This window comes from Saccostrea echinata, unplaced genomic scaffold (assembly GCF_033153115.1).
Source record: "Saccostrea echinata isolate AGI-Se365-2 ecotype Australia unplaced genomic scaffold, CSIRO_AGI_Sech_v1 ptg000013l, whole genome shotgun sequence".
Lineage (NCBI taxonomy): Eukaryota > Metazoa > Mollusca > Bivalvia > Ostreida > Ostreidae > Saccostrea > Saccostrea echinata.
In genome coordinates, this window is record NW_026889762.1 from 1,156,786 (window position 1) to 1,183,176 (window position 26,391).

At 34.3% G+C, this 26,391-nt stretch overlaps 1 protein-coding gene and 1 long non-coding RNA gene across 2 annotated transcripts in view; both read left to right on the forward strand.

The window, feature by feature from the left end:
* The window catches only part of LOC133186304 (golgin subfamily A member 4-like), a 33,530-nt gene extending 18,654 nt beyond the window's left edge, over positions 1 to 14,876 (forward strand). Inside the window, exons 7-13 of the mRNA XM_061321527.1 lie at positions 6,728 to 12,556; positions 12,648 to 12,794; positions 12,952 to 13,112; positions 13,205 to 13,358; positions 13,637 to 13,697; positions 13,788 to 13,842; positions 14,156 to 14,876. Of these exons, the coding sequence (XP_061177511.1) occupies positions 6,728 to 12,556; positions 12,648 to 12,794; positions 12,952 to 13,112; positions 13,205 to 13,358; positions 13,637 to 13,697; positions 13,788 to 13,842; positions 14,156 to 14,288 (6,540 nt within the window). The 3' untranslated portion in view covers positions 14,289 to 14,876. The remainder of the gene's footprint in view (positions 1 to 6,727; positions 12,557 to 12,647; positions 12,795 to 12,951; positions 13,113 to 13,204; positions 13,359 to 13,636; positions 13,698 to 13,787; positions 13,843 to 14,155) is intronic.
* Positions 14,877 to 21,520: 6,644 nt separating this feature from the next.
* LOC133186420 (uncharacterized) lies at positions 21,521 to 22,303 on the forward strand. The gene is made up of 2 exons (XR_009721041.1): positions 21,521 to 21,593; positions 22,006 to 22,303. It is a non-coding gene; the product is annotated as an uncharacterized LOC133186420 (long non-coding RNA).
* The last annotated feature ends 4,088 nt before the right edge of the window (positions 22,304 to 26,391 follow it).

Genomic DNA, 26,391 nt, shown 5'->3' on the forward strand with positions numbered 1-26,391 from the left:
TAAGTGAATTTTTTTTTGAGGGGGGGGGATAAAACTAATGTCTCTTTTTCTCTACATACCCCCCCCCCCCCCCCCCCCCAAATAAAAGATAATAAAAAAGTGAAATAACATGCAGGATTAACCTCTTGTGACAAGGTTAAAAAAATAAAAGTTATTACAACAAAGCCCATCTATTGACATTCAAAGTTTATCAAACAAAAGAAAACAATAGTATTTGACTATTATTTATTTACATTGCATCTTGACTGACGTCACAGTGAAATTAAATTCACACAAACGCTAAGATGATAATCGTCATAAAGTAATATGTCATCAAGAAAACTACATGCTAAAAGATGACCTTGTATGGCTAAATGTAGGATGGGACCTAAAAGAAATTCTGGTTTTCTTTTCTGAGGGTATGTAAAACTTTGCAAAGTATCCATTAGTCATTGAGGGATACGAAAAATGTCATGGTCATGTTCTTTATTTAACAGAACTTTTACATGCATGTTTAATATTAGAATGAACGGCATATTTGAATTTTGATTCACTTAAAAAATTAAAAGTTATCATTTACTGATCACCCTTTGATGATCTAAATTCTGAAAGTACTTTCTAAGTACATGTATTAGTATTTGTAGCTATATGAATTAAGATCACTCTGGACACAGAAAAAATGCAGCAGTCATGTGAAATTGATACATTTTTCCTTTACGTTTTAGTAGTTAGAGCATGGTTTTATTTGTCTGTTTTCCCAAATTGCTTTATTGTTTTGTTGAAGCTTAACTTTTACTTACCTTTTGGACTTCCTCTTATTCAGTTGAAAGAAAGGGAAAGCCAATTTTCTGAGCTTGAAAGTCAGTTGCAAGACAAGATGGAGCAAGATAATAGGAAGACGAAGGACTTACTTTCAGAACAAGAACATCTGAATTTGAAAAACGCGGACATTCAGAATAAACTGGAAACATTTGAAGATGAAGTTGCGTCACTGCACAGAGAAAATGATGGACTTAAAACAGAAATCTCTATATTGAAAAATACTATTGCAGAGAAAGAGGAAAGTTTACTGCAGTACAAGGTATCTTCAGGTGAACTCGAAGCTAAAATTATGAATCTTGAACAGGAATTTAAAATACTGACAACTTCTAAACATGTGGAAGCTGAGCTTCAAAAACATGAATTTTCACAGTGTACCGAATCTCCACAGTCTACCAATTCAGCAATTCCTAGTTCAGAGGTAGGAACCATGGAGTTTGATAAGCTTAGAAATGAAGTGAAGAAATTACAGAAGCTGTGTAAAGCTAAAGATACAAAGATTTCCAAACTAACACATGATTTGAACAATCCAAAGCTTGAAAGTGGAAGACAAGTTGAAGAAAAACTACGAAAACTGGAAGCAGCACTAGAGGAAATTACAGAGGAGAGAGACAGTTTGTTCAATGAAAATCAGAAGTTGCAGAAAATGTACAAAGGGAGGGAATTAAAGGTAAAGAAGTTTGAAGAGGTTATTTCTGAACAGGAAAAGCTCATTACTGAATATGAAGCAGAAAAACTGATTCTGAAAGAAAGTGTTAATGAGCTTAATGAAAAGGTGGAAGACGCAAGATATGAGGAACAAATTGCACAGAAAGACCTTCAAAAGAGATTAATGAATCAGCAAGCCCTTGAGGAGAAAATTGAAGATCTGAACCATGCGCTAGATATTAAAGAACAACAAATATTTGATCTAAATCAAGAAATCAGTACAATGAAAGATGCCTTTGAAAAACAATACGTAGAGTACAGTGAAGAGAACCAAAACCATCAAGAATCGGCTTTACAACTACAAACTGAAAACACATTATTAAGTAGGAATGTTCAAAAGATGGAAGAAGAAATCGAGAGTCTGCAATCCAAATTAAAAAGTCTTGAAGAAAGCGAAGAAAAACATTTGACAGAGTATAAGAAAGTTAGTTTGGTGATGAAGGGAAAAGATGCTAAATTCAAGAAGCTTGAAGACATGCTGAAGAAAAAAGAGGAAGAGTTGGAAATCACTCGTGTTCAATTACAGGAAGTCAGAAAAGTATATGAGAATGTCGTCGAGAAAGAGGAAACTAGTGCTCAAGAAATTCTGAAATTACAAAAACTTGGAAAAGGAAAGGAGGCAAAGGCCAAGAAGTTTGAACATGTGATAACCAAACAGGAAAAAATTATTGCTGATAAAGAAACAGATGCTGTGATCCTCCAAGGAAGAATTTCAGAATTAAATATTCAGTTGGAAAGTCTTGGTGCTGCAGAAATAGATTTAAGACGTAATTTTGAAGATAGTTTGAAATCAGTGGAAGAACTGAAAGAAAAATGTAAGGATATGGAACACAATCAAATTGATCTAAATCAAGCTCTACATCAGAAGGAAGAAGAAATTGAAAATCTGAAGGCAGAATTGAAATTTAGTAAAGAAACTTATAATATATTGCTTTCAGAGAAAGAAGAAATTGAAAAACAATGTCATGAAATCAGAGATGCTCTAATGCAGGCTGAAGAAAAACTGCATGAAGCTGAAAAAGAAGTTGAACGATTGTCTGAAGAAATCCACAAAGTTAAGAAAGATAAAGACGCCATTGTTTTTGAGGTTGAGAAAATTAAAAAGGTAGGAAAAGGAAAACTGTCAAAACTTACAAAATTTCAAGAAGTAGTAGAAAAGCAAGAGAGTATTTTATCAGAAAAGGAAACTGATTTACTTTTAATGAAAGAACGAATCAATGATTTGTCTGAAAAACTTGGACAGAAAGAAGAAGAAGTAGAATTACTGCAGGGAGAGAGAGAGAGAATGAGTCAGTGGGAGGAGCTTTGTAAACAGCATGAATTGCACATAGGAGATATGGAGCAAGATCTGAGAGATAAAAACAGAGAGATTTTAGATGAAAGTAATTCCAGCAAAAGGAAAATGTTGAGCTTGGAAGAGAAATGTTCTGCACTTGAAAATACTATTGAATTTTTGCAACGTCAAGAGAAAGATATGGAGCATCAAATACAGTCCCTTACTGCCTCTGCGTCAGAGGCTGATTATTGGAAAAGCAGATGTCAGAAACTTGAAAATGGCAGCGAATCTCAGGTTAAAGCCATGCCTGTCGTTAGTGACCTCATTGAAAAACAAGAATCAATACTAACGTTAAGTAGCGACTCTGTGATCCAAGAAGCACATTCTGAAACGAATGATTCCCAGGTTGACGAACAAGCTCCCAAACAGCTTAAGTCATTATTAGAAGAAAAACAAACTTTAATTCTTTCAATGCAAGATAATCACCAAAAAGAACTTGAAGCTTTAAATGCCAAATTATCCAAGATGAAAACGCTATGTAAAGCCAAAGATGCCAAACTTGCCAAACTGCAGAATGCAACCAAAGATGAAAATAAAGGTGATGAAAGTGGAAGTAGCACAACAAGAGAAAGTATAGAAAATCTTTCGTTAAACTCCAGTCTTATTGATAATGAATGGAAAGAGAGAATAATGCATTCTGAAGTCGTTATGCAGCTTGAAAGAGAAATAGAAGATTTAAAAGATGTCATTCAGTCACGAGATGAGGAAGTTGTTGACGGAAGGAATTTTGCTGTAAGTCAACAGGAAGAAATGCAATCATTAAGAGAATTTCTTCATGCGAAAGATGAAGAAATTTATGATTTGAAAAATAGGATTTATGGATGGGAGGATTGGTATGAAAAAGAATTTAGGGACACATTGTCCTCATTGCAATCTATGGAAGATTTAGTTGTGGAAAAAGACACTGTTATTGCAAATCTAAAGGAAGAACTAGAATCTTTTAAAGACACATCAGCACATGAAAACCTTACAGCTTCTGAGATTAAAGAAAGTGAACAAAAATCTCTTCAACAAGAATTAGCTAAGTTAAAGAAATTATGCAAAGGGAAGGAAACAAAAATTAAACAGCTAGAAAAAGTAAAGAAAGAATTAGAGGAAAAAACAAAGAAGTCCGAACAAGAGCCGACACTTGTGCAGAGCTCTCCTCAAATGGAATGGCGTCAGCTTCTAGAAGATAGCCAAGATGAAAACCAGAAGTTGCATCAACATATAGAAATGCTAAATTCTGAACATATCCAAAGAGTAAAAGATTTTGAATCTGTGTTAAGCGAAGAAACTAATCAAATTCTAGCTCTGAAAGAAAGGTACATAGAGTTAGAAAATAAGTGTGTAAAATTGGAGGAATCTTCAAACTTAATAGCTATTGAACTCAATATGTTCAAAAAAGAAGTTTTTGAAGTGATAAGAGAAGACCAGGAATTTGTTTATCATGAAGCTTTAGAATCGGCTAGTAGTCCAGTGGCAATCCTATCAATGCTTCGTAAAGAATTTTCCCAACTTCGCCAATCCTTTGAAGAAAACGTTGCAAATCTTAAAGACAAAGAATCGCAAGTTTCGTCCCTGCAAGAAATTAATGACAAAAATGTGCAGAAAATACTGTATTTGGAGGACAAGTTACAGTCTTTAGAAGAAATGAGCAACACTCATTTAAAGTGCTTAGAAGAAAAGGAAGAAACCATTAGAAATTTCAGTACCCAACTGAAGACTGTACAGACTGGTAACGCTGCACATCAGACACAAACAATTCAAGATTTGGGGAATCAGATCACACGTTTGAAAGATAATTTATCTCGTCAAGGAAATGAAATGCAAAATATACAGATGCTCTATAATAGCCAAAGTGAGCAATTGGAAGAAACACTTAGAGCATTAGATGAAGCTAACAACGTCAGGAGTACAAAAATGGAGGAACAAGATTTGGCTATTACACATTTAAGAAAACGTTTGCAGGAAGAGGAGGAGAAGAATAAAGAGAATCAGCAGATTATGCTCGAATTACAGCAAACAGTGCAAAGTCTAAATCAAGCCAATCAGGCATACCAGTACTATTATCAAGAAAAGGAAAATGAACTTCATGGTCTGAATCAGAGATGTGCTGAAATGCAAACATATTGTAATCAGCAGGATGATAAAATCAGTGCACTAGAAGATAAATGTAAAAGTGTTTTATTGGAGAAGAATAACAGTGAAACCTCATTACAGAGAATGAACGCTGCATACCTGCAAAATATCGAACAAAATGAACAGATTATTACAGGCTTGAGAGAGGAAATTGAAAAATGCAAGGAAAATAATTGTGACATAGAAAGAGAAAAATCCCTTTTGAATGAACAGTTAAATTGTGCTTTTGACGACATTTCAGAGTTAAAAAACACAAAAGAAGATGCAGTAAATATGACTAAATTATTGGAAAGCAAAACTCAGGAGATGAGTCTTCAAATTGCCAGTCTAGAGAAGTCTTTAGGAAATCAAACTTTGCTGATGACTGAAAAGGATGATTGTTTGGAAAAACTTTCAATCAGTTTCAAAGAAAGTCAAAAAATAATTCGGGATCTTGAGAGCAAGCTGCATGCATACGAGGAATCTTTATCAAAATCACAAGATGTACAAACAATAATGGAAAAGGAATTTACCGCCTCAAAACAGGATTTGAAAGAAACCAAAGAACAACTTTGCGCAACAAGAGTAAAATTGAGTGAAAATGAAAATGCCAAAAATCGATTACAAATTGAGTTGAATGAATTAATAAATTTAAGGGAGGCAGTTCCTCATTTGGAAAAAGAGAACCACAAACTGCAGTCTATTTTAGCCGAAAAAGAAGTGCAATTATTGTCTCTGCAAAGGAAATGCGATTTGAAGGAAAAAGAAACAGAATCTTTGAACCTAAAATTATCAGAGACTTTCAACATTCCTAAAACCATAGAAGAGCCAATGATTCAAATTTCTACAGAAAAACTTCTAGGAGCTGCGCATTCCAAATCTATGGAACAAATGGAACCAACCAACTCGACAAAAGATGTAAGGAACTTTGTAGACTTGCACTTTGTCTAACATTGTACTCTCAGTTGTACTTTCTTTGGTGTTGTATGCAGTTTAGTGCTATGTAGTTGTTGTAATTGTGTAATCAGTAGTAGAGACTGTCTGCATTTTTCTGTCTTTCCACTAACTTCTGTTCTTGCACATCTTTAGCTATTATGTATGCATACATTTATTTGCATGCTCGAATATAATTAATATAGATGCATGCTTTGCCTTCTTACTAACTGGTTTTAGTTTGTTTCATGCTGTTGGATTCATTTTGATTTCGTGAATATTTTTTAATGTGTATTAGTTCAGTTTTTACCTGGATATATATTTTTCTTCATTAAATCAATCAATCCTTTTGTAATATGAATATTTGCAAAGAGTTATTGAAGAGTGGTTTCGTTTATGTGTATTAGCAATTGAAAAACATCCGGGGAAATGAAATAAATTTTGAAGAGTGTAAACATTTATATTAAGTTTGTTTCTTGTGACCCCTTTATGCTAGTTTATGCATTGATCCATTACTCAGATATTAGGACCATTTATATAGCTGTATAATCAAACATATATTCATATTTAACTTTTAACATATAAGGTATATTTCTAAAATATACGGATGATAATCATGCATGGATAAATATACAGAAAACTAATGATTCAAGTATGATATTGCACTATTATCAACAGCCATTTAGAATTCTTGTATATATATATATATATATATATATATATATATATATATATATATATATATATATATATATATATCAGTGTATTGTTTCTCTGTTCTCCATAGCTTTGAAATTTTCAATTCAAATTACGATTTTTCAATATCTGATGAAAACAAATCCTATTTTGTAGGCTGATGAGACAAGGGATCATCTTCAAGAGCAAATTGTGCAGATGGAAGGATTCAAACAGGAACTTGAAGACCAGGTTAGACAACAGGAGCTAGAACTGGAGCAACTTAGGAAGGTCCAAAAGGAGGACACAAGTCAGAAGGAGGTGGCAATGAGCAAACTGCAAGAAGCTGAACATAATCTGAACGTATTACAAGCTCAGAATGAAGAACTTCAAAGGTCATTGTCAGATAGAATGGAGGAACTCAATACGAAAGAAAATGAAGTTATTGAACTTAAAAAGATTAGTGAACAGATGTCTGAAGAAAAGGATCATTCTTTTGAAGTATATCAAAAAGAAATTGAAATGTTAAAAAGTGCGACAGAAAATTTACAAGGGGAAAATTCGGCTTTAAAACAAAGAGAGAAAGATTTAACTACCACTTGTGAAAGATTTCAGTTGCAGATCAGTGAACTTGAAAAACAAAATTGTGATGTAACTGTGGAATTAAAGAAAGACAGAACCAAAATTGAAGAATCTGAGAACTTCTTTTCAGCACAAATTAAAGAATTATCTAATGAATTAAGTTTAGAGAAGGAAAAAACTCATTTATTTGAGGAGAAGATTAAAATTCTTTCAGACAATTTACATGAAGAAGAGCAGAAAAGAAAAGAAATAGAAAGAGAAATGAAGGAACTAGAAAAATCCAAAACAATTGCTGATGAACTGGCAAAATCTATGGAAGAGAAGGAAAATATTTTAACAGGCTTGATTGAACAGCATCAGTTACAAATCAGTGAACTTGAAAAACAATATCATGATGCAGCAACAGCACTACAGAAAGATGAAGTAAAGATTCAGGAAACTGAGAACTATTTTTCAACGCAAATTGAAAGCATATCTAGTGAGTTAAATGCAGAGAAGGAAAAAACACGATTTTTTGAGAGTCAGGTTGAAGCTCTATCCAACATGCTTCATCAACAAGAACAGAGAGAGAAAGGCCTTGAAAAAGATCTAGAAGAATTACAGAAATCCAAAACAATTGCTGATGAACTTGCAAGGTCTATGGAAGAGAAAGAAAACATTTTAACTGATTTGGTTGAAAATAAGAGTTCTGATGAAGAGATGTTGATGAAAAAATTATTAGAGAAAGATGAAAAAATAGCGTCACTTCTAGGAAATATGCAAGAAATGGAAGAACGTCTTAATCAGCTTGGACAGGCAGAGGAAATGCTGGAAAATTCAAAAGAAACATGTGCAAAACAAGAACAGGAAATTCAAGAATTGAAGAAGCAGTTTGAAGAAAAAGACATGAATTTCCGTAAAGCATTAGCGACAGCTAAAAAAATCAAATTTCAACTCCAACAAGCAACGAAATCAAAGGAAGATCTTGAATCTGAAATCAGTTCTCTTAGAGACCAGTTGCGGAAAAAAGATACGTTTACAGAAGACAGTGAAGAAGTAAAAAAGAATAGTGAGAGTGGAGAACAACATGTAATGGAAGACCTTCAAGAGAAAATTGTGTTGTATGAAGCAAAAATAAACGAGTTTGAAGGCAAAGATAAGGAATTAGAAGACCTATATCTGAAACTAAAAGAGTATGAGGAATTGGTTAATGCAAGTGGTAAAGAAGTAACAGCTGTGAAGGATGAACTTGAAAAAAGAGGCAGCGAGTTGAACTTGCTCCAAATGAATTTTGAGAAACATGGTGAGACTATTCATGATCTTGAAGCTGAAAATAGCAAATTAAGTGATAGGTTACAAACTGAAACAGATAGACTGACAGAAAATATTATAAAAATTGAATCTCAGAAGTCAGAGATGCATTCGCAGATTTTAACCTTAGAAGAGGAAAACACTAGTTTAAAACAATTGCTTCGAGACAAGACTGAAGAATATGTGAATTTAAAAGAACATTTTGACCAGATGACTCAAGAAATATCTTCCAAGGAAGAAATAATCACAGATTTAAAGGACAAGCTAGAAAAGACGGTAAATAACCCTGAAAAGGACAGTATCATTGATCATTTGTCTAAAAATATTAAAGAATTTGAGAATCAACTTGCAGAAAAGAATCGAGAAGTGGAAGAGTTTGAGCATAAAGGTAGTGAATTCGACGTTTTGTTGCAGTCATTACAACAAGAGGTACACAGTAAGAGTGAACTGGCAAATAATCTTCAGGAAAATCTACATACAATGGAAATAGAAAAAGGTCAATTGGAGGAATCAATTCAGTCCTATGTTAAAGATGTAGAACAGCTGAAAGACAAAGTTATTTTTCTTTCAAATTCCTTAGAGGAGAAAGAGGAGTGTTTGTCTGCATTAGTGCATTCAGTGAAAGAATGTTACGAAGAAGTAACAGGCCTTGAATGTAATATACAAAGCATTGAAGATATTCTTGTAGCCATAAAAAGCTATTCAAAGGATCAATTAAATTCATTGCAGGAACAATTAGTTAGTTTGGAAACTGCACATCAGGAATCAGTTAGATTAGCAGAACAACAAATACTCAATGATATGGAGAAACAGCTTAAAGAGGAACATGAAAGAATGCAAACTTTAGAACACAAATATAGTTCTGTGGTTGAAGAAAAATGTGTCCTTTCTAAACAGGTGGTTGATCTTGAAAGCAAAATTCATCAAGACTTCGAAGATAGAATGTCATCTAATGACCTTGCAAATGAGTTAGAAATAAAAACTAAAGAAAATGTGGAATTGATGCATCAAATACAGTCATTCAAAATGGAACTTGATGAAGCTGTCAGGGAAAAGGACAGTCTCAGAAAAACTAATGATGAAGAAAAACAACAGAACAATACTCTTATTGAAAAAATGAAAGAAATGGAAGACACCAGTCAAAATCTACATTCTCAGATTTCTGATTTAACATCTAAAATTGGAGAAATGAAAGAGCAAGAAAAAGAGAGAAATTCATCTGGTGAAGATCTACAGTTGAGATTTGAGAATCTATCACGAGAAAATAATGAATTAAAAGGTGAACTTATTAATTTGTCTGAAAAGTGTAGCACAATCGAGGAAGCAAGGGTTGAGTTACAACAGCAATACATCAATTTGCTCAAGAACAATGAGAGCTGCCTATCTGAGAACAGAGATCTGAAGGCTAAACTTGAGAATATGTCTACTGCTCCAACACAAGAAGTTTTTACTTCCTCCTCCACTAACAGGCTCTTCTCTGAGTTTGTGGAAGGAAATGATAAAAGAGAGGTAGAAAAATTAAGGCAGTCTGGAACAGACGATGCTGAAAATGAGCTGCAAGCAGCAAAAGAGAATTTAAAAACATTGGAAGAAACTCATGAAAAAGTATGTGAGAAATTGCAGGTATCTGAAGGAAAATGCGAAAAAATGCTTATCAAATTGAAAGCTTTCAAAACCAAGTGTGACAAGCTTCAAGAAGAGGTTAAGACTTTGAAAAAAGACTCTGAACATGGGCTCTCTCAGGAAAATATACTACGGATTCAAGAATTAGATGAGCAATGTAAGAAAGATTTGGAGATCAGGGAGGGATTTCTTTCTGAAATTGAGACTTTGAAAGGCACCCAGAGCAAATTGGAAACCACATTAGCAAAGCAACAAGAAACTGAAAAACAATTAAACAGCGAAATAGAGACATTTAAAGAGGAGTTATGTCAAACGCATCAGAGGTGCAAAGAAAAAGAAAGAGAATTGGAATCACTGAATAATGTTAATTCAAAACTACAAATTGAATTATCATCTTTGGAAAGCAAATTCATGGAAATGAATTTAAGGGAAAGGGAACTTACAGAAAAGATTTCCGAGTTTGAAAACAAATTGTCTGATGTGAACGATTTGAAAGTTTCCTTGGAAACTGCTGAGAGAAAGCGAGTGGAATTAGAGAGAAAACTGGAGGACAGTGTCATGCTGTGTGATTCTCTAGAGGTTGAAAATAAAAGTTTTAAAGATATTGTGGCTAAATTGAGGGAATCCAATTCTGTGCTCGAGAAAGAGAAAAGAAATACGAAAGAAAATGAAACAATGTCGAAAGGATTGTTGGATTCAATTAAAGAACTTGAAAATGAACGAGAGCAATTGCTTGAAGAGATTGATGGATTTAAAGATGATTTATCCGAACTGAAAAAAGAGAAGAATACTCTTAAAAATGAAAACGAGGCACTAAATGTTAAATTGAATGATGCTGCAATTGAGAACAAAGGAATGAGAGAGAAAATAGGTGCTATGGAGTGGAAGATTGAAGAAGTTGAATCTCTTGAGGAAGAAGTAGAAGAAGTTAGATCAGACCTTGACAAAAAGAAACAAGAGTTAAACCAAACAATTAAAGACAAGCAAACTATTCAAGAAGAATTAGAACAAATTCGGAGTAGCAAAACAAGCACATCACAACACCCTTCGGATGAAGATATTGAGTCGTTGAAACTAGAGCTGCAAAAGAAGTCAGATCAAAACAAAGACTTGGAGGATCAAATTGATTCCTTTAAAGAGGATTTGAATGATATGGCAACAGAAATTGATAGTCTAAAAGGAGAACTAACTGTTGCTTCTGTCAAGGCATCCATTTGTGATAGTTTACAAATTGAAATCGCAGCTCTGAAGTCAAAGTATGCTGCAAGTGAAGGTCCTAGCTCATCCAATGACACTGACATTGAAAAATCTCTTAAAGGAACTGAAGATCAGATCAAGTTGATAAAAGATGAACTTAATAAATCAACAATGGAGAATCAGCAATTGAAAGAAGAATTGATCTTGCTTAAAGAAAGAGAGAAGATGGCTGACCTCTTACTTAAGGAAAATAATAAACTGAAGACAGAAATAGAAACCATGCAGCAGGATGAAAGAAATTTAGTCGGAAATGTTTCTAGTGATGAAACAGAAGCATCCAACAGAGTCCAAGACCTAGAAGAGGAACTTGAACTAATTAAAGAGGAATTGAATGAGGCAATGTCTGAAAATGAAACATTGAGAAGTGGAACACAGGTTTCGGATTACAAGGCACTTTTATTCGATAAGCTCCAGCTTGAATATCAAAGCTTGAAAGAAGAGGTAGAAGTTTTAAGAAAAAACAGCTCATCAGAAATAAAGGTGGAAACCAAAGATTCGGTAGAAATGTTAAATAAACGACTTCAAGAAAGCCAGACAGAAAATGAACAGCTGAAATCTCAGCTATGTATGATGACTATTGAGTCTAAAGGAAGGAAAGAAGATGCTTCACGTGAGCGGTCAGCACCAAGTGATTTGGAGAAGGAATTAAAGGAAAAGCAAGAACAGTATGAGTCATTAGTAGAGGATCTGAATGAAGTTACTTCAGAAAATGATTCGTTAAAAGGGGAAGTAGCAAATTTAAAAGTTCAGAGCCAGATGTTTAACGAAGTTAAAAAAGAATATGAATCTTTGAATGAACAGTATAATAAAATATTGATGGAAAATACTAATATGGCAAAGAACATTGAAGAATTACACACAAAACTACAGAATAGTAGTGACCATGATGCGTTATATATAAAGGAAGAAAGAGAGCATGTGGCAAGGGAAAAAGAGACATTCATTCAGAATATAAAGCAGCTTGAGAAAAAATGTGAAGACCTTACACAGAAAAATTCAAATATCAGTCACCAATTAGTAGAAACTGAAGGAAAGATGCAGCAACTGAAGTTTGACAATGAAACAATGAGAGCTCAGTTAGGCATTTCACAAAACGGACAGATGCAGATGGAAAACTTCCATGGAGATTATCAGCGGCTCCAGGGACAGTTCTCAGCTGCCATGGATCAGAAAAACAGGGCACAAGTTGAACTCAATCAAATGGCTCACCGACTTCAACAGAGAGATGCAAGGTGTCAGCAAATGTCTCTGCAGGTATAATTTTGAAACATTAACTTTTTGAACCATTTCCATAACAATTTGATGGAAATTTTTGTTTCTTTTTACACAATTTTTGCATTTATAGGTTAGCCAGTTAGCCGAAGACAGGGGTTACCTTAATGTTCAACTTGGAAACTTATCCAAATCATTAAGAGAGAAAGAAAGTGAGCTATCATCTCTTCAACAACAGTACAGAATTTTATATCAGACTCATATGTCACTTCAGTCCAAGGTAAGTTTTGCTACTCTATTCCTTAGCTGCAGGCTTTTACAGAATTAATTAGTCTTCATTTTACGAAATATTTGATTTTTTTCTTAATTTTCCAGTTTTAAAGTAATAATTTTAACAAGTTTCAAAATGGAAAGTTTTATCATAATGTCATTTTCAGATGCTGGAATCGGAAACAAAAGCCATAAACATTGCCATGCAGCGAGCCTCCTCAGTAGAAATTACTGAAGCCTTAGAACAACAGGTTGTTCCGGAAGAAACCAGGATCACCATGTCTCCAGCTGAACCAGAAGTTGAGGAAGTTAAACAACTTCTTTCCAAGTATGTACATGTATATTCAGGTGATCAAGTTTAGACAGTTTTAGTTCTAGTGAATAGTTTCCACAAAGTAATAGTTCTGATTTGCACTGTAGGTTGCAAGAAACAGAGTTAACACGTGAGACACTACAAGACCAATACTATGCAATGGAAAAATCACTGAAGACAGAAAGAGAACAACGACAACAGCTAGAAGAGGCACTGAACACACTACAGGAGCAGGCCAGACTGGCAGCAGAGAACAAAGAAGTAGGGAAGGCTAGTGAATGTAAAAAGTGGAAAAGTACAGTAGTTATGTAAATGCCACAAGCATGGGTGGAACAGATACAGATTTTCCATGTATCTGTTATCAGTTCATTTTCAATATTTGGTTTAATCATAAAAAAGAACCTTCTCAAGCTGTTTTTAAATTAACATAATGGAATCATTGCGTAATGAATTTAAACTATTGTTAGACATTACATAATACATGCATTATATATGCACAAGTAATAATAGAAAAAAGTAAATATTTTGTATTTATGTAGTTTCAGCTCCAAATTGAAGAGGAAGATGAAAATAGAATCCTGGAAACCAGTCCAATGCTCTGTATGTTTTTTTTTTTATTACATTTTGATATTATCTTGCCTGAACAATTTAATGTTTGAAAAATTCTTGTGATTATGTTTTGTTTTTCAGTGCGAAGTGGAGCAGGATATGGTCAGAGAGTCTGCAGCTGGCTAAGAGTCCGTCGGTAAATGAATTTTGTTGCATGTTTTTTTGTGAAAAAAGTTTAGATTCATTTAACAATTAATAAAAAAAAATCCTTTTGATAATTGTTTATTGCCTACTTATTCACTGCTAGTATGTAGCAAGATTACAGGGAGATTTTGCAGAGTAGATTTCGTATTCACAGCCACTTTCTTGAGTTTCTTGGTTATAAATCCCATGAAATGCCTAATATTCATTTTATGAAACCCCTTTTGATGCTAAGCTGTAAGCATAAATATCCAATGTATATGGATGCTGATCGTTTGGTTTTGTCACATTTCCATAATGTACTGTAGGGAATACCTCTGCTTTTCCAGTCGAAGTTTAAACCGTCTGATGCGCATGCGACCTGGAATCAGGAAGATGATATGGGGATACTTTATCCTGCTGCACATTTTAGTCATTGGCTGTGTGTTTGGACTTTTCTGATGAAGATATGCAAATACAGGGAATTGAGTTTTTTTTTTTAAAATTAATTATAAACCTATTAGATATTATGCTGGGAAAAAGACAGTGCAATCATGTTTTATAAAGTGAAAGGACTAATTTTTGTAAATGGATTTTCTTTAAATTAAGTGATGTTTAAGAAATATTTTGCATAAATGTCTGTGTGTAGTTGTAAATAAATTTAGATGATGCACTAAATATTAAATTTGTGTAAATGCGAAATGTAAATATTTGATAAATAATGTAATATTTACATGTAAAGGTGACAATCTGTGTAAAATTTTGTATATAGCTTGATACTGAGAGAAAGAAAGAAATGATTAATATTTGTCATATAGTATCTTTTGAGAACATTTGATTAGTGATATATTTTGTTCCATATTGAATATTCCAGTCTCAAGATAACCAAGTTTTTTTTATTGTTGTTAATGGATTTCAGTTGTTCTTGTTTAACATTCCATTAAGTTTAGCAGTAAGTAAGTCTTAGTTAACTTTCTCCTTATTTATTTTCTCTATGGTTCTAATTAATTTTTTGAAAGTGTATGATAAATTATTATGGAAGTATGATGCAATGTTTATGTATGTGTTTTGTTTAGAAGTACTCTAAGTAGATTCATTTCTACTTGTGCATTGATGCATAACGAATTATTTTTATTCTGAAAAACCAGTTGTGACAGTATACATATCATGGTTGAGATGCGTTAAATAAATTATATTTTCCTATACAACTGCTTGCTTGAAATTTTATGCAGAAAAAGGAAAGTATGCTTAATAGGTCAGATCTCACTAATTGCGTGTACAGTAAAACTTGTCTTATCCGGGCAGTAGCAGGCAGCATTGGTCCAAAGAAATTGGTCGGATTAGACAACATTCCGGATTAGACAACATTTTACTGCAAGGGACTTTTACATCGTATTGTACAAGATTTTGGATTACACAACATCCGGATTAGACAAGTTTCACTGTAATACAAATTGGAACCATATACAAATGAGTGAAATTGGTCTTTCATTGACACTTAAAGTTTGTTCATTTCATCAACAAAATGAATATTTTAGGCTATTCTTTAGCTTTTTGGATGGAGGACAACATATGATCTAAACTGATTTTCAATGGTAACACTGGTCGATTATATTGTTCCAATACTTCTTTAAGATGGTTTAAGCTAATAGACTCTGTTTTCTTTTTTTTCCTTATGAATTCTAATGCCGCGTTATAACCAGAATTAAATTATAAGAAGTTGAAAAAAATAATAGTAAGTCGGTGCTTTTTTTATGGCATCGAGCTCTTGAGCTCGAATGCCATGTAGTGGGCGACCAAACTTTACGCGACCGAATGTGTCAGTCCATGCATCCGCAAAAGAAAATACCAATAACAATGCATCGCTTTCTTTGAAAATATTCACAGTGAATAATAGCTTGAAAATAAAATTGCATCAATTATATCTACAAATAATTTATCACATAACAAAGATACCCTGGTTTAATTTTTATTTTCACACAAGAAAAACGTGACAGTTCTTGCGGATGAATTTCTAAAGAAAGGCTATGTTAAATGACATGAATAAAGTTTACGAAGGAGAACCATGTATAAACACAAACAACTTATATTAATAGCGGTAAAATAACCACAATATTAAATTAACACGAATGCTAGAAGACTAATAGGACTGAATTTCCAAATGTAAACCTTACTTTTACAATCTTATAACCAATTTTATCATAAAAACTGAAGTTATTACTGTATTTCACCAATTCTTCCATATCGCACCATATAGGCCTACCACGCCCGATCATATCTCGGTCGTAGTCGCAACTGAGCGAGTTACGGTTGTTGTTTAGATGCACTTAAACAATGCTTAGACATTGACAATTAGAAAAATATTCATATAAATTCATTAAATCCTTGATATTTCTTTAATTGACTGAAAAAAGATGAACTTGATATCCAGCATGAACATGTTCGACGGTGTCTAGTCAATTCGAACCCTGCTCTATTCGGACCATGGCATAATGCCCCAGACTGTAAATTTGACATTTGTTTCAAAACTGAACATTTTTATTAGTCAATTATTTTACCATCTGCTATCTATAAATTAAAAAAAAAATGTTTTGAAATTCTTTTTCGTGTTCGATGCCATTGAAGCCTTTCAGGCTTTTGATTTCTTTCTCTCAACAACAAAGAACCCAGATAGCAAGCTAACATTGGGCCAACGTTGGGCCAACGTCATCGGTTACATTGGGCCAATGTTGGCAAATGACATTGGCCCAATGTAAGTTTGCTCATCGGCCCAATATTGGCCCGATATGTTGGGCCAACGTTGGCCCAATGTAAAGTGTGATTCTACAGATATTGGTCCAACATTGAGCCAACATTGGCCCAATGAATGCGACATTGGGTCAATGTTGGGCCAACGTCATTAATTACATTGGGCCAACGTTGGCAAATGACATTGGCCCAATGTCAGTTTGCTCATCGGTCCAATGTTGGCCCGATATATTGGACCAACATTGGCCTAATGTGTAAGTCATACACACATTAAATTGTTACAAATCTGCAAATGAACTAATCCGATCGTCTCTACAATAAAAAAAATCTACCTCCAATCCTATACTTGAAAATGTATTGAAGTTAGCTAAAATAAATAAAAAATAATATCAGGCTTGTTTAACTTCTTATATTTAATCAGAACAAAATAAATTATTAGTGATGGAATTAATTGTTTCTACACAAGGGAATTAAGCAATTGAAAGTATGAAATAACAAATGTATTTTGAATATAATTAAAACAATAAATAATTTTGCCCATTTTTAAGATTAAAATATGTATCTAGAATTAATTTCCAACCTTTTCCACTTATTGTTACTATATACACTTTTTTCGCAAATTCAATCGTTAACAGGTTAATAACCAATCACTGTCCTCTGTTTCATTTTTGAACGCATTTCCTTCTTTCTTTCCCTGTCTGTTCTCATTCTTCCTTCATGATCACATGCAGTGGAATTGCTAATTTCCATAGGAATTTATTTGGCACACAAGCAGTTATTTCGAACAGCTCCTTTTAAATAAATAAATGTTAAATCCATTTAGCAAATCTCAAAATAAAGAGAAATGCTGAAAACTAAAAGTAAAGTCGTACTTTATACAAGTTCATAGTAATTCATTCCTTGCATTAGAAACTATTAATACAATGGATATTTTAATTATTTTGTATTTTTTTTTAAATTAGTAATATTATTATATTTTTCTACATTTAGTAGCAATGTACGACTATAGCATTTTTCTGGGGGAAAACTGAGCACGTATTTTTATTACTTACTTTTTTAAAATCCCCATCATCTTTGAAAAGCTGGTTTTCCTCATTTGCCCATCCAATGGAATTCCTTGCAATTTTGTCAGAGAACATTGGCAGCAAATGCCCTCCTCTTTATTCACCAAGTTATTTCCACCAATTAAATAGAATGAGAATTTTAATCTATAAAGAAGAGATTTGCTTTCCTTTAAAGCACCAAGTAATAACTTCTAGATTTCTTTTCTTAACATTTGGTAGAAAATATATGACAGAATTTTATAGATGTCTAAATGATTATGAAACTGGCCCAGCCAAACTTTCAAAGATATATATTCAAAAAAATAAAATTTATGAATCCAAATGTAGTTGGAATGTGGACGTGATTATATATTTTCCTTTGTTACAGTCCCGGTTGATGAACTTAATTTACCATTTTTCAAAAATTAAGCTCAAGAGCTGTTAACCGTGTACAAATTAGATTTTAATGGTAACAATGATAGGTTTTATTTTATGATTTATACATCATGCAGAAATGGCACAGTGATTAGCAACTGAACTAGTTACATAAAACTTAAACAAGCTTAGAAAAAAGATAAAGATTACATTTAGCATGCTTAGATAAACAAACTTTGCATTTTGTGCATTGAAATCTGAAATAATTTGAGGTAAATGGTACTTACATTTCTGTATATGTGAAATGTCTTGACACAGCTCTAAAACTCCACACAAAGAACACACATTTCAAATTTAAGCTTTCTTTTTTACATAACACCTTCAACGTTCTTCTGTAGGAAACCTCCGTGATTAAAGTGTTGGACGTGCTAAAAAGATGCAGATTTGACCATCCCGTCCTATCAGATATCACGATTACCATAGAAACTGACCAGTCTCACGCTGTGAAAACCCCTGTCCTAATTGCTTGGTCAGAAAATGTGCTCTTATCTTGGAATATGCTCCCTAAACCCAACACTTTAGAAAAATTATGTAATGGGAGTCTTTATATAGTGTGTTCGTCTTATATTTTCATTTTATTTCTTCTTTTTTTTTGACATGTAAGTTAATTTAGATTTATGCATAATTGAATAAATTTTTATGTGATTCTCAAAAAACATTTCATTTATTACTAAGTTTAAAGATTTAAACACATTTTACGTAAAAAAGCTTGATACATCACCATGCATGTTTATTAAGAACACACGGTATGTGTAACATTAAATACATATAATTAACCATTTTTTTATCTTTTACTTTCACTCTCACTCTCTCTCTCTCTCTCTCTCTTTGTCTTTGTCCGATTATATAAAGAACACTTCACCCTGTTCCCTGAATTCTGACTTCACCCCAACGTTGGCTCAACCTTGTTTACCCAACAAAATGTATCAAAATAGGGACGTAATTTACAATGTTGGCCCAACGTTGGGTCAACGTTGTACTCCCAACAAACTCCGTCAACTTAGTGGTGACAAGCTAACAACAGTGGCCCAACGTTGGACCAACGTTGTGTCCCCAACCAACCTCGGCTTCTGAGTAAAATAGTGTTATCTTGACATTGGCCCAACGTTGGGCCAACGTTGTACTACCAACAAACTCCGTAAACTTAGTGGTGACAAGCTAACAACAGTGGCCCAACGTTGGGCCAACGTTGTGTCCCCAACCAACCTCGGCTTCTGAGTAAAATAGTGTTATCTTGACATTGGCCCAACGTTGGGCCAACGTTGTACTACCAACAAACTCCGTAAACTTAGTGGTGACAATCTAACAACAGTGGCCCAACGTTGGGCCAACGTTGTGTCCCCAACCAACCTCGGCTTCTGAGTAAAGTAGTGTTATGTTGACATTGGCCCAACGTCGGGCCAACGTTGTACACCCAACGCCAACCATCGGCCAACGGTCCAACCATTAGCCAACGTTGGGCCAACGTAGTCATGCTATCTGGGAATGAGAAACATTGCAACTTACCTTTATACATCCACGTTTTCTAAAATTTTGGGTTGCGAGGGACGTACTGAGTGTGATGCATACGGATTCGATTTTTTCAGACAGCAAATCAACTGTGTGAGCTGTGGTTAATGCATCCTCTTTACTTCAAAACCCATGGATTCTTTGATGGAATTTTCCTGAGGATAGCACTTTGAAGTGAAATGTTTTTCACAAAGCACGGAATGCTTGCTATTTTACTGAATTGAAAGCTTAAACCCTCTAATCCTTTCTTTATGACCTTGTGAAAATTTAATGGCATCGTTAAAAATCTTCTCGTCGCCCGCGTGGCGCAGTGATTAGAGCGTCTGCTCTAGAGTCGCGGCGTAAGGAGTTGATCCTTACGTCGCGGATTCGAATCCCACTGTGGGACGTGGAGACCGGTCCTTTGAATGAGACCGTATAAACCGAGGTCCCGTGTCGCAGTAGGTGTTGGCACGAAAAAGATCCCTCACTGCTCAATGGCCGTAAGTGCCGAGTATAGGACAAAATTTGCAGCTCTCGAACGGCAAGTGGTGGCGTCTCCATATGAGTGAAAAATTCTCGAGATGGACGTTAAACAACATACAAACAAACAAACAAAACAAAAACCATTTGGGTCAAAAAAGATGAAACCTCTATAAAGTCTTCTTTTCAAATTTGTTCAAAACATGACCCACAGGGATAGGGTGGAGGAGCCACAATGGGGGATCAAATGTTACATAGATATATGTTGGAAAAAATTAAAATCTTTGAAAACCTTGTTCTCAAGAACAGCAAACCAATGATCAATCATATTTATATTGAAGAACCCTTTGGTAGTATAGATTCAAGTCTGTTCGTTCATGACTCCGGGGATAGGGTGGGGCCACAAGGGATGATCAAAGTTTTACATAAGAATGTATAAGAAAAAATCTTTGAAAATCTTCTCAAAGCCTGATTTGTGTTATTTATATGCAAGCATCCACAAGTAGTGAAGGTTCTGGTTTGTTCAAATCATGACTCCTGGGAGTAGGGTGGAGCTACCCAGATAGCATGACTACGTTGGGCTAACATTGGTAAATGGTTGTATGGTTGGCGTTGGGTGGACAACGTTGGGCCAACGTTGGACCAATGTAACCATGTCAACCTTCTTGATGATGTTGGGATTTCTATGTTGGCCCAACGTTGGTCCAACGTAACCAACTTTTATATTCGCTCAACTTTCAAAGGGAGTTAGGATTCTAATGTTGGCCCAACGTTGGCCCAACGTTTGTAATACACCCTTACTGAAAATGTCTAATCAAGTTGGTAGTAGTACGTCGGCCCAGCGTTGGCCCGATGTTAGCATGTATAAGTGTTTCAAGATGGGATATTTATATTGGGCCAATGTTGGCCCAATTATTGTACTGCCAACTAAATGAAGGTGTCCATGTAAGCTGATGAGCGTTACATTGGGCCAACGTTGGTTCCAAGTTCTTAAATCGTTATGTTCCCAATGTTGTCCCATTGAACTGTTGTGTTGCAAGCTTATTTGAATGCAAAACATTAATTTAGATGCACATTCTGAAATAATAGAGGGCATTCGCTGTCTTTGCTTTTAATTGGATGACTGCATCTGTTTAGATCTGATATTTTCACCATTCTTATCATTGAACTAAAGTGATCACAGCACCAAAAAGTTTTTTGTTCTGTTTTTTTTTAGTGGGTGCATGATTATTTATTAGTTTTAAAATCCTTAGCTCTAAATTATGAATTATTTCATGAGCGTTGTATTCATGAGAATAAGAGAAGACTGAATAACATTTAAAAAGTTCCCAAGAACAGGATGTGAATGAAGCCTACATATACATAAATCAAGATAACACAGCTTTATAATTAAATTGAAACAAAAGTTAGGCGTTCGCTAAAGCTTGGAGAGTCGCGGCGACTAAAACACCAAACTGTTGAGTGAGCTGTCAGATTCAATTGCTCACAGGTGGGTGATAGGCTCAAAATGCAGAGCAAGTAAGAAGGGAGATTTAAAAACTATGGATTATACCATTGTTACAGCTGCGATGTAAGTATAATTATTCTTATTAATTCAAGTTTACTGTTAAAATTGTTTGGAATTCATCCTTTTCTTGTTTATGCTCACAAGCACTATATAAGTTAATGTAAATATGAATTATATATGTGTATACAGTTGGCACATACATGTACTTTAAACTTTTATTTACAATAACTTCTAGTGCTCATTAAGAAATACAATAATAAGTAAGGTAAAAAACATCTTTCAAATTGTCTCCATCTATTGTCTATTGCATACACGATTATGATTTTAACAAGGATACTAAGGTTTATAGATCAACATGTACTAGTAGTATTTTACATCGTTGTCTTTAAAAGACTTAATTACATGATTTATATATTGGAGTCTGTACCAGTATTTGCTTTGTTTCCAACACCAAATTATTTGTTTTTTCAATCAGAGACTGTAAGGAAAACAAATGTTGTAGTGGTAACTGCATGAAAATGAAACTGTAGAACATAAAGGACTGTATCAAGTACGTATGCCTAAGATCAAGATGGAGGCCTGGGGAGGCGACAAAGGGAGGAAAAAAGAAAGAGCGGGAAACAAAACAAAAGGACAGTGATAGAGGAAGTGAGCCAGGATTTAGAACTTTAAATTAATATTTTTTCATACATTTCCACCATTATCTATTTTAAAAGTAATTTTGTAAATTCTGATTGAATTGATATATATCTATAAAATAATTTTACAGTGAATCACTTGTAATGTTTTCTATGAACATGTATGCATTATGAATGCAGGTTGAAGTGTGTATTATTTTTTTAAAACAATTATGAGAAAGGTCTATATAAAGAATTATTTATAAATGTATTTTCAAGAAGTATTCATTCAATTTATTTAAACAGATGTAAGTTTCATCCAACAATTGCCCAACAGAAAGAAGCTTAAGGCCAATAAACCGTAAATATCGGACCAATCATTCAATGAAGGGTCAACGTTGGCCAACCTAACTAACCGATTGCAAGTGTTTTTTCTATGTTGGCTGTTAGTTGGCTTACTATAATAACTACGTTGGCACCAACAATATGCCATCTGACATTTCAACAAAGGCCCAACATTGGGCCAACCTAACCAACCAGTTGTTAAGGTTGGCTGTTAGTTGGCTTACAATTATACCTACGTTGGCCCAACAATATGCCATCATGTTGGACCAACGTTGGGCCGATGAGCAAAATGACCGTGGGCCAACGTAGGACTACCAACAATGGGCCAACGTTGGAAAAAAAATCGGGCCAACGTTGGCCCAACAATGTCTTGCTATCTGGGTACATGAGGAGATCAATATTTTATATACAGAGAAAAATCTGCTGATGACGAACAGCAGGCCCACAATATATCAAGTGAGTGTTGTGGCCTATGGGCTCCTTTTTTTCTTTAAAATTCCAAAGAAAGGATTCAACTCGAAGGATAAATCAAGATTCTAAGACATTTAAAATTGCTAATTTTTTGTTAATATCCCCCTCGACAGACATGACCTACTGACTAAATATCAATTTCAATGTACAGTCTACCCATCCACAAGCCGTATTAATTATCCAATTATCAAACTCCATATACCTTTTTCCCCTTGATTTCATAAGAATCTCAGTGACTGACGTCAAATAAGCATCAGACGACTTCACAATGTAAACAGTTGTAACGGAAGGGTTTGTTGACTCGGAGAGAAAATGAATTTTAATCAAATATTTTCGCCATGATAATTCGGTTTGCAGACACTTTGAGGTGGTGTGACAAAAAAGTATGAGTCATTTGGCAAAATGCATTTTGGGCGGACTTTACGCCTCGCCAAATATTCACTTGTTCAAGAACACCATGTATTTCTCTTTTCCTCCGCTAAGTGTCTACATAACTAATCTACATAAATAATCGAAACCCGAAACTTGTTCTTGAAATTCAAATTGAATTTAAGAATAAGTTTTGTAGTAGAACTGGTCCCTATAAAAATTTTTATATTCTCTCCGCCCCCCCCCCCCCTCTAAAAAATCATGGCGGCGGGAATATGGTGTTTTCAAAAACAACATGAATAAACTGATTCTATCATCAAGGAAGGGGAAAAAAGCCCCAAAATTATAATACAAATTGGAATTTTGCTTTCCAAAAATTTAAAAAAGGAAAGACGTTGGGATAAATCTCCATCGTGTTTGATGTTTCAAAGATTATTTATTATCTTGGGAAAAACATGAAAATTAGGCGAAACGAGGTAATATTCTAACCATATGAAATATATAAACTGTCCTGCTCTTTCTCTCTCATATACACTTTCTATAATAATATCTACCATTATTTGAGGCATTCTATGTAATGAAATAGATGAAGATAACGAACAGTGAGCAATTTCAAAAAATCTACAAACAATACAAATCCGTGAACAGGGCATAAAACCAGATCCCAGATAATTCCAGAGGTGGGATCAGGTGCCTAGGAAGCATATTCTGTCGTTCGACCACACCCACTATAAACCCTACGTATTGGTCTGGTAAAAAGAAATATTCCGTAGTCAAATGAAGTCTAAAAGCAACGGCCTAACAACTGGTATGAAACAAATCAACCAAAATACCACCAATCGATAGGTTATATTTGCTAAAATCATTATAACGACTATAGAATTTACAAAACGCTGACTTTAAACGAGGTTGTTAAAATCCCTCTAAAATCTACTTATCTGTTAGTAGTCTGCCTTGGCTTAAAATTGATTTTACTCAGAGCATGCTCTTGAGTACAGAATAAGTTAGAAGATGTTAACACCATATGCAGGTGATAACGGAATATTACTGCACGAATACGGAAAGTTGACTATGGAAAAGCTGAAGTCATCTCGTTGTCATACAATTTCGTTGTTAATTGGCCATTTTTGTCTGTAATCAGAAAAACATCCAAATATGAAACAGATGTGGCAGACTGAGTGGTCTCTTTTACATCAAGTTCACTGAGATATATCTAGTCGACGTATAAATGGAAATAGCTATTGGTTATTGATTAAACGTCGTTGATACATCTGAAGTTGAAGGCCACGGAAAGTGTTTCCTTCTTCTTAATTGGAAGTTTCTGCATAAATTCTATTTCATAGGAATATAAAAAGACGGCGGCTTATAAAGGAGCACAATTAGTGCCCATCGAAATTTCAACAGATTATTGGAAGACATTGTCTCCGGAGACTACATAGATGTTGTCAATGAGGAACTATTAATATCAACTTCAGAGTACTTCTATGTAGAATCAGTGAATATTAACTAAGTTGTTTTTTGGTGACTAGTCAAAAGATATGAACATTTCCAAGTTCCATTTTTATGATAAAAAGCAGTTGTCTATGATATAAAAAAATCTATTTTTTAATTTATTGCGAGGAATGGTTGTTTAAAGTGCGGAAAAAAGTATGTTTTTATATTACTGCCTTTTGAAAAAAAATTAGGTGATTTTAAATTTTCTAAGGTTTTTTGCAGTATTTGAGAATCAACATCTGATTTACATCTTGTAAGGATTTTTATGAAGTTTAGGAATCCAGTATAGGTAAGGTAGATTAACCTCACTTTGGTTAACTTGAATGTTAAAAGTATTCAAGACTGAAATATAAAATATACTCTTCAAAAAAAGAAACGTATAATAGGCACAATACCCTGAAAAATGTAAGATATTTTTGTCATACAATTTTTTTTTTTCAGACGGATATGATTCATTCGAGTAAAATGCGTTATTTTTTAACGCAATTGTTAATTTTACAGCTATTCTACAAGTCTAACAGACAAAAAGACCTGATTTTGCAAAACGCTAAAAAAAATTTTCTCAATTTTTATTTGTTGGTTTCTGATGCAATTCTTTAAGGTTCCAAAGGGCTATCAAAAAGCTGGGGTTCTCGATATTTTGATTCTGGTTTTATCTGATAATTGACGATATTTAAAAATGATGCATCTGAATGTTGCATATCACAAAAAGGAAAATGGGCGACTGGAAGCAGGTGTACCACAATCTACAATTGCAAGAGGTTTTAATGTTACACACAGCACCATATCTAACCTATAAAACATATACCATTAACATGGAACATCCATTGTTCGCCAAAACTATGGCCGACCATGCGTAACATCAGCAGCACAGGATCGCTTCAGTAGTTTGCGTAATTTTCGTGAATGTTTCACAATAACGTCATCTATAGCAATAGCTATCCCTGAACTGCACAGCATATCTAATAAGACCGTTTGCAGTTGACAACGGAATGCTGGAATTATTATTATAAGTTTAAGAATGCATAAGCTTTGTAATGAACATTTTACAGAAAACTGCCTCCAGAACGTTGATAGATTTGGTGGTGGTAGTGTAATGATATAAAAACGGTATTTCATAAAAGTAAGACTGATTTGGTTCATATTCAAAGGACTTTGATGAACAAAGGTACTCTAACGATGTTCTACCTGCACATGCCTTTCCAATATTGCAGCATCCTAGAGCCGTATTTCAATCTGACAATACACAGCCACATACGGCTCGTTTGACAATGACATTCTTGCAAAGCAACAGCAACCTGTTTCTGCCATGCTCATCTAAATCGCCAGATTTAAACCCAATCGAGCATGCATCGGACAAAATGGATTGGCATGATTTGCCAAAGACAATCACATCCCCAGACTCTGCAACAGCTGGCCAAAGCTCTATATTTAGAGTGGGAGAGTATACCTATACAGTTTTTAATACACTCATTTGCTTCCATTAGGTGCCGTTTTAGGCTATTCTTTGTTACTGCGGGGGGCATACCAGATAATGATCTTTAATGACCTTGAACTGTCTATGA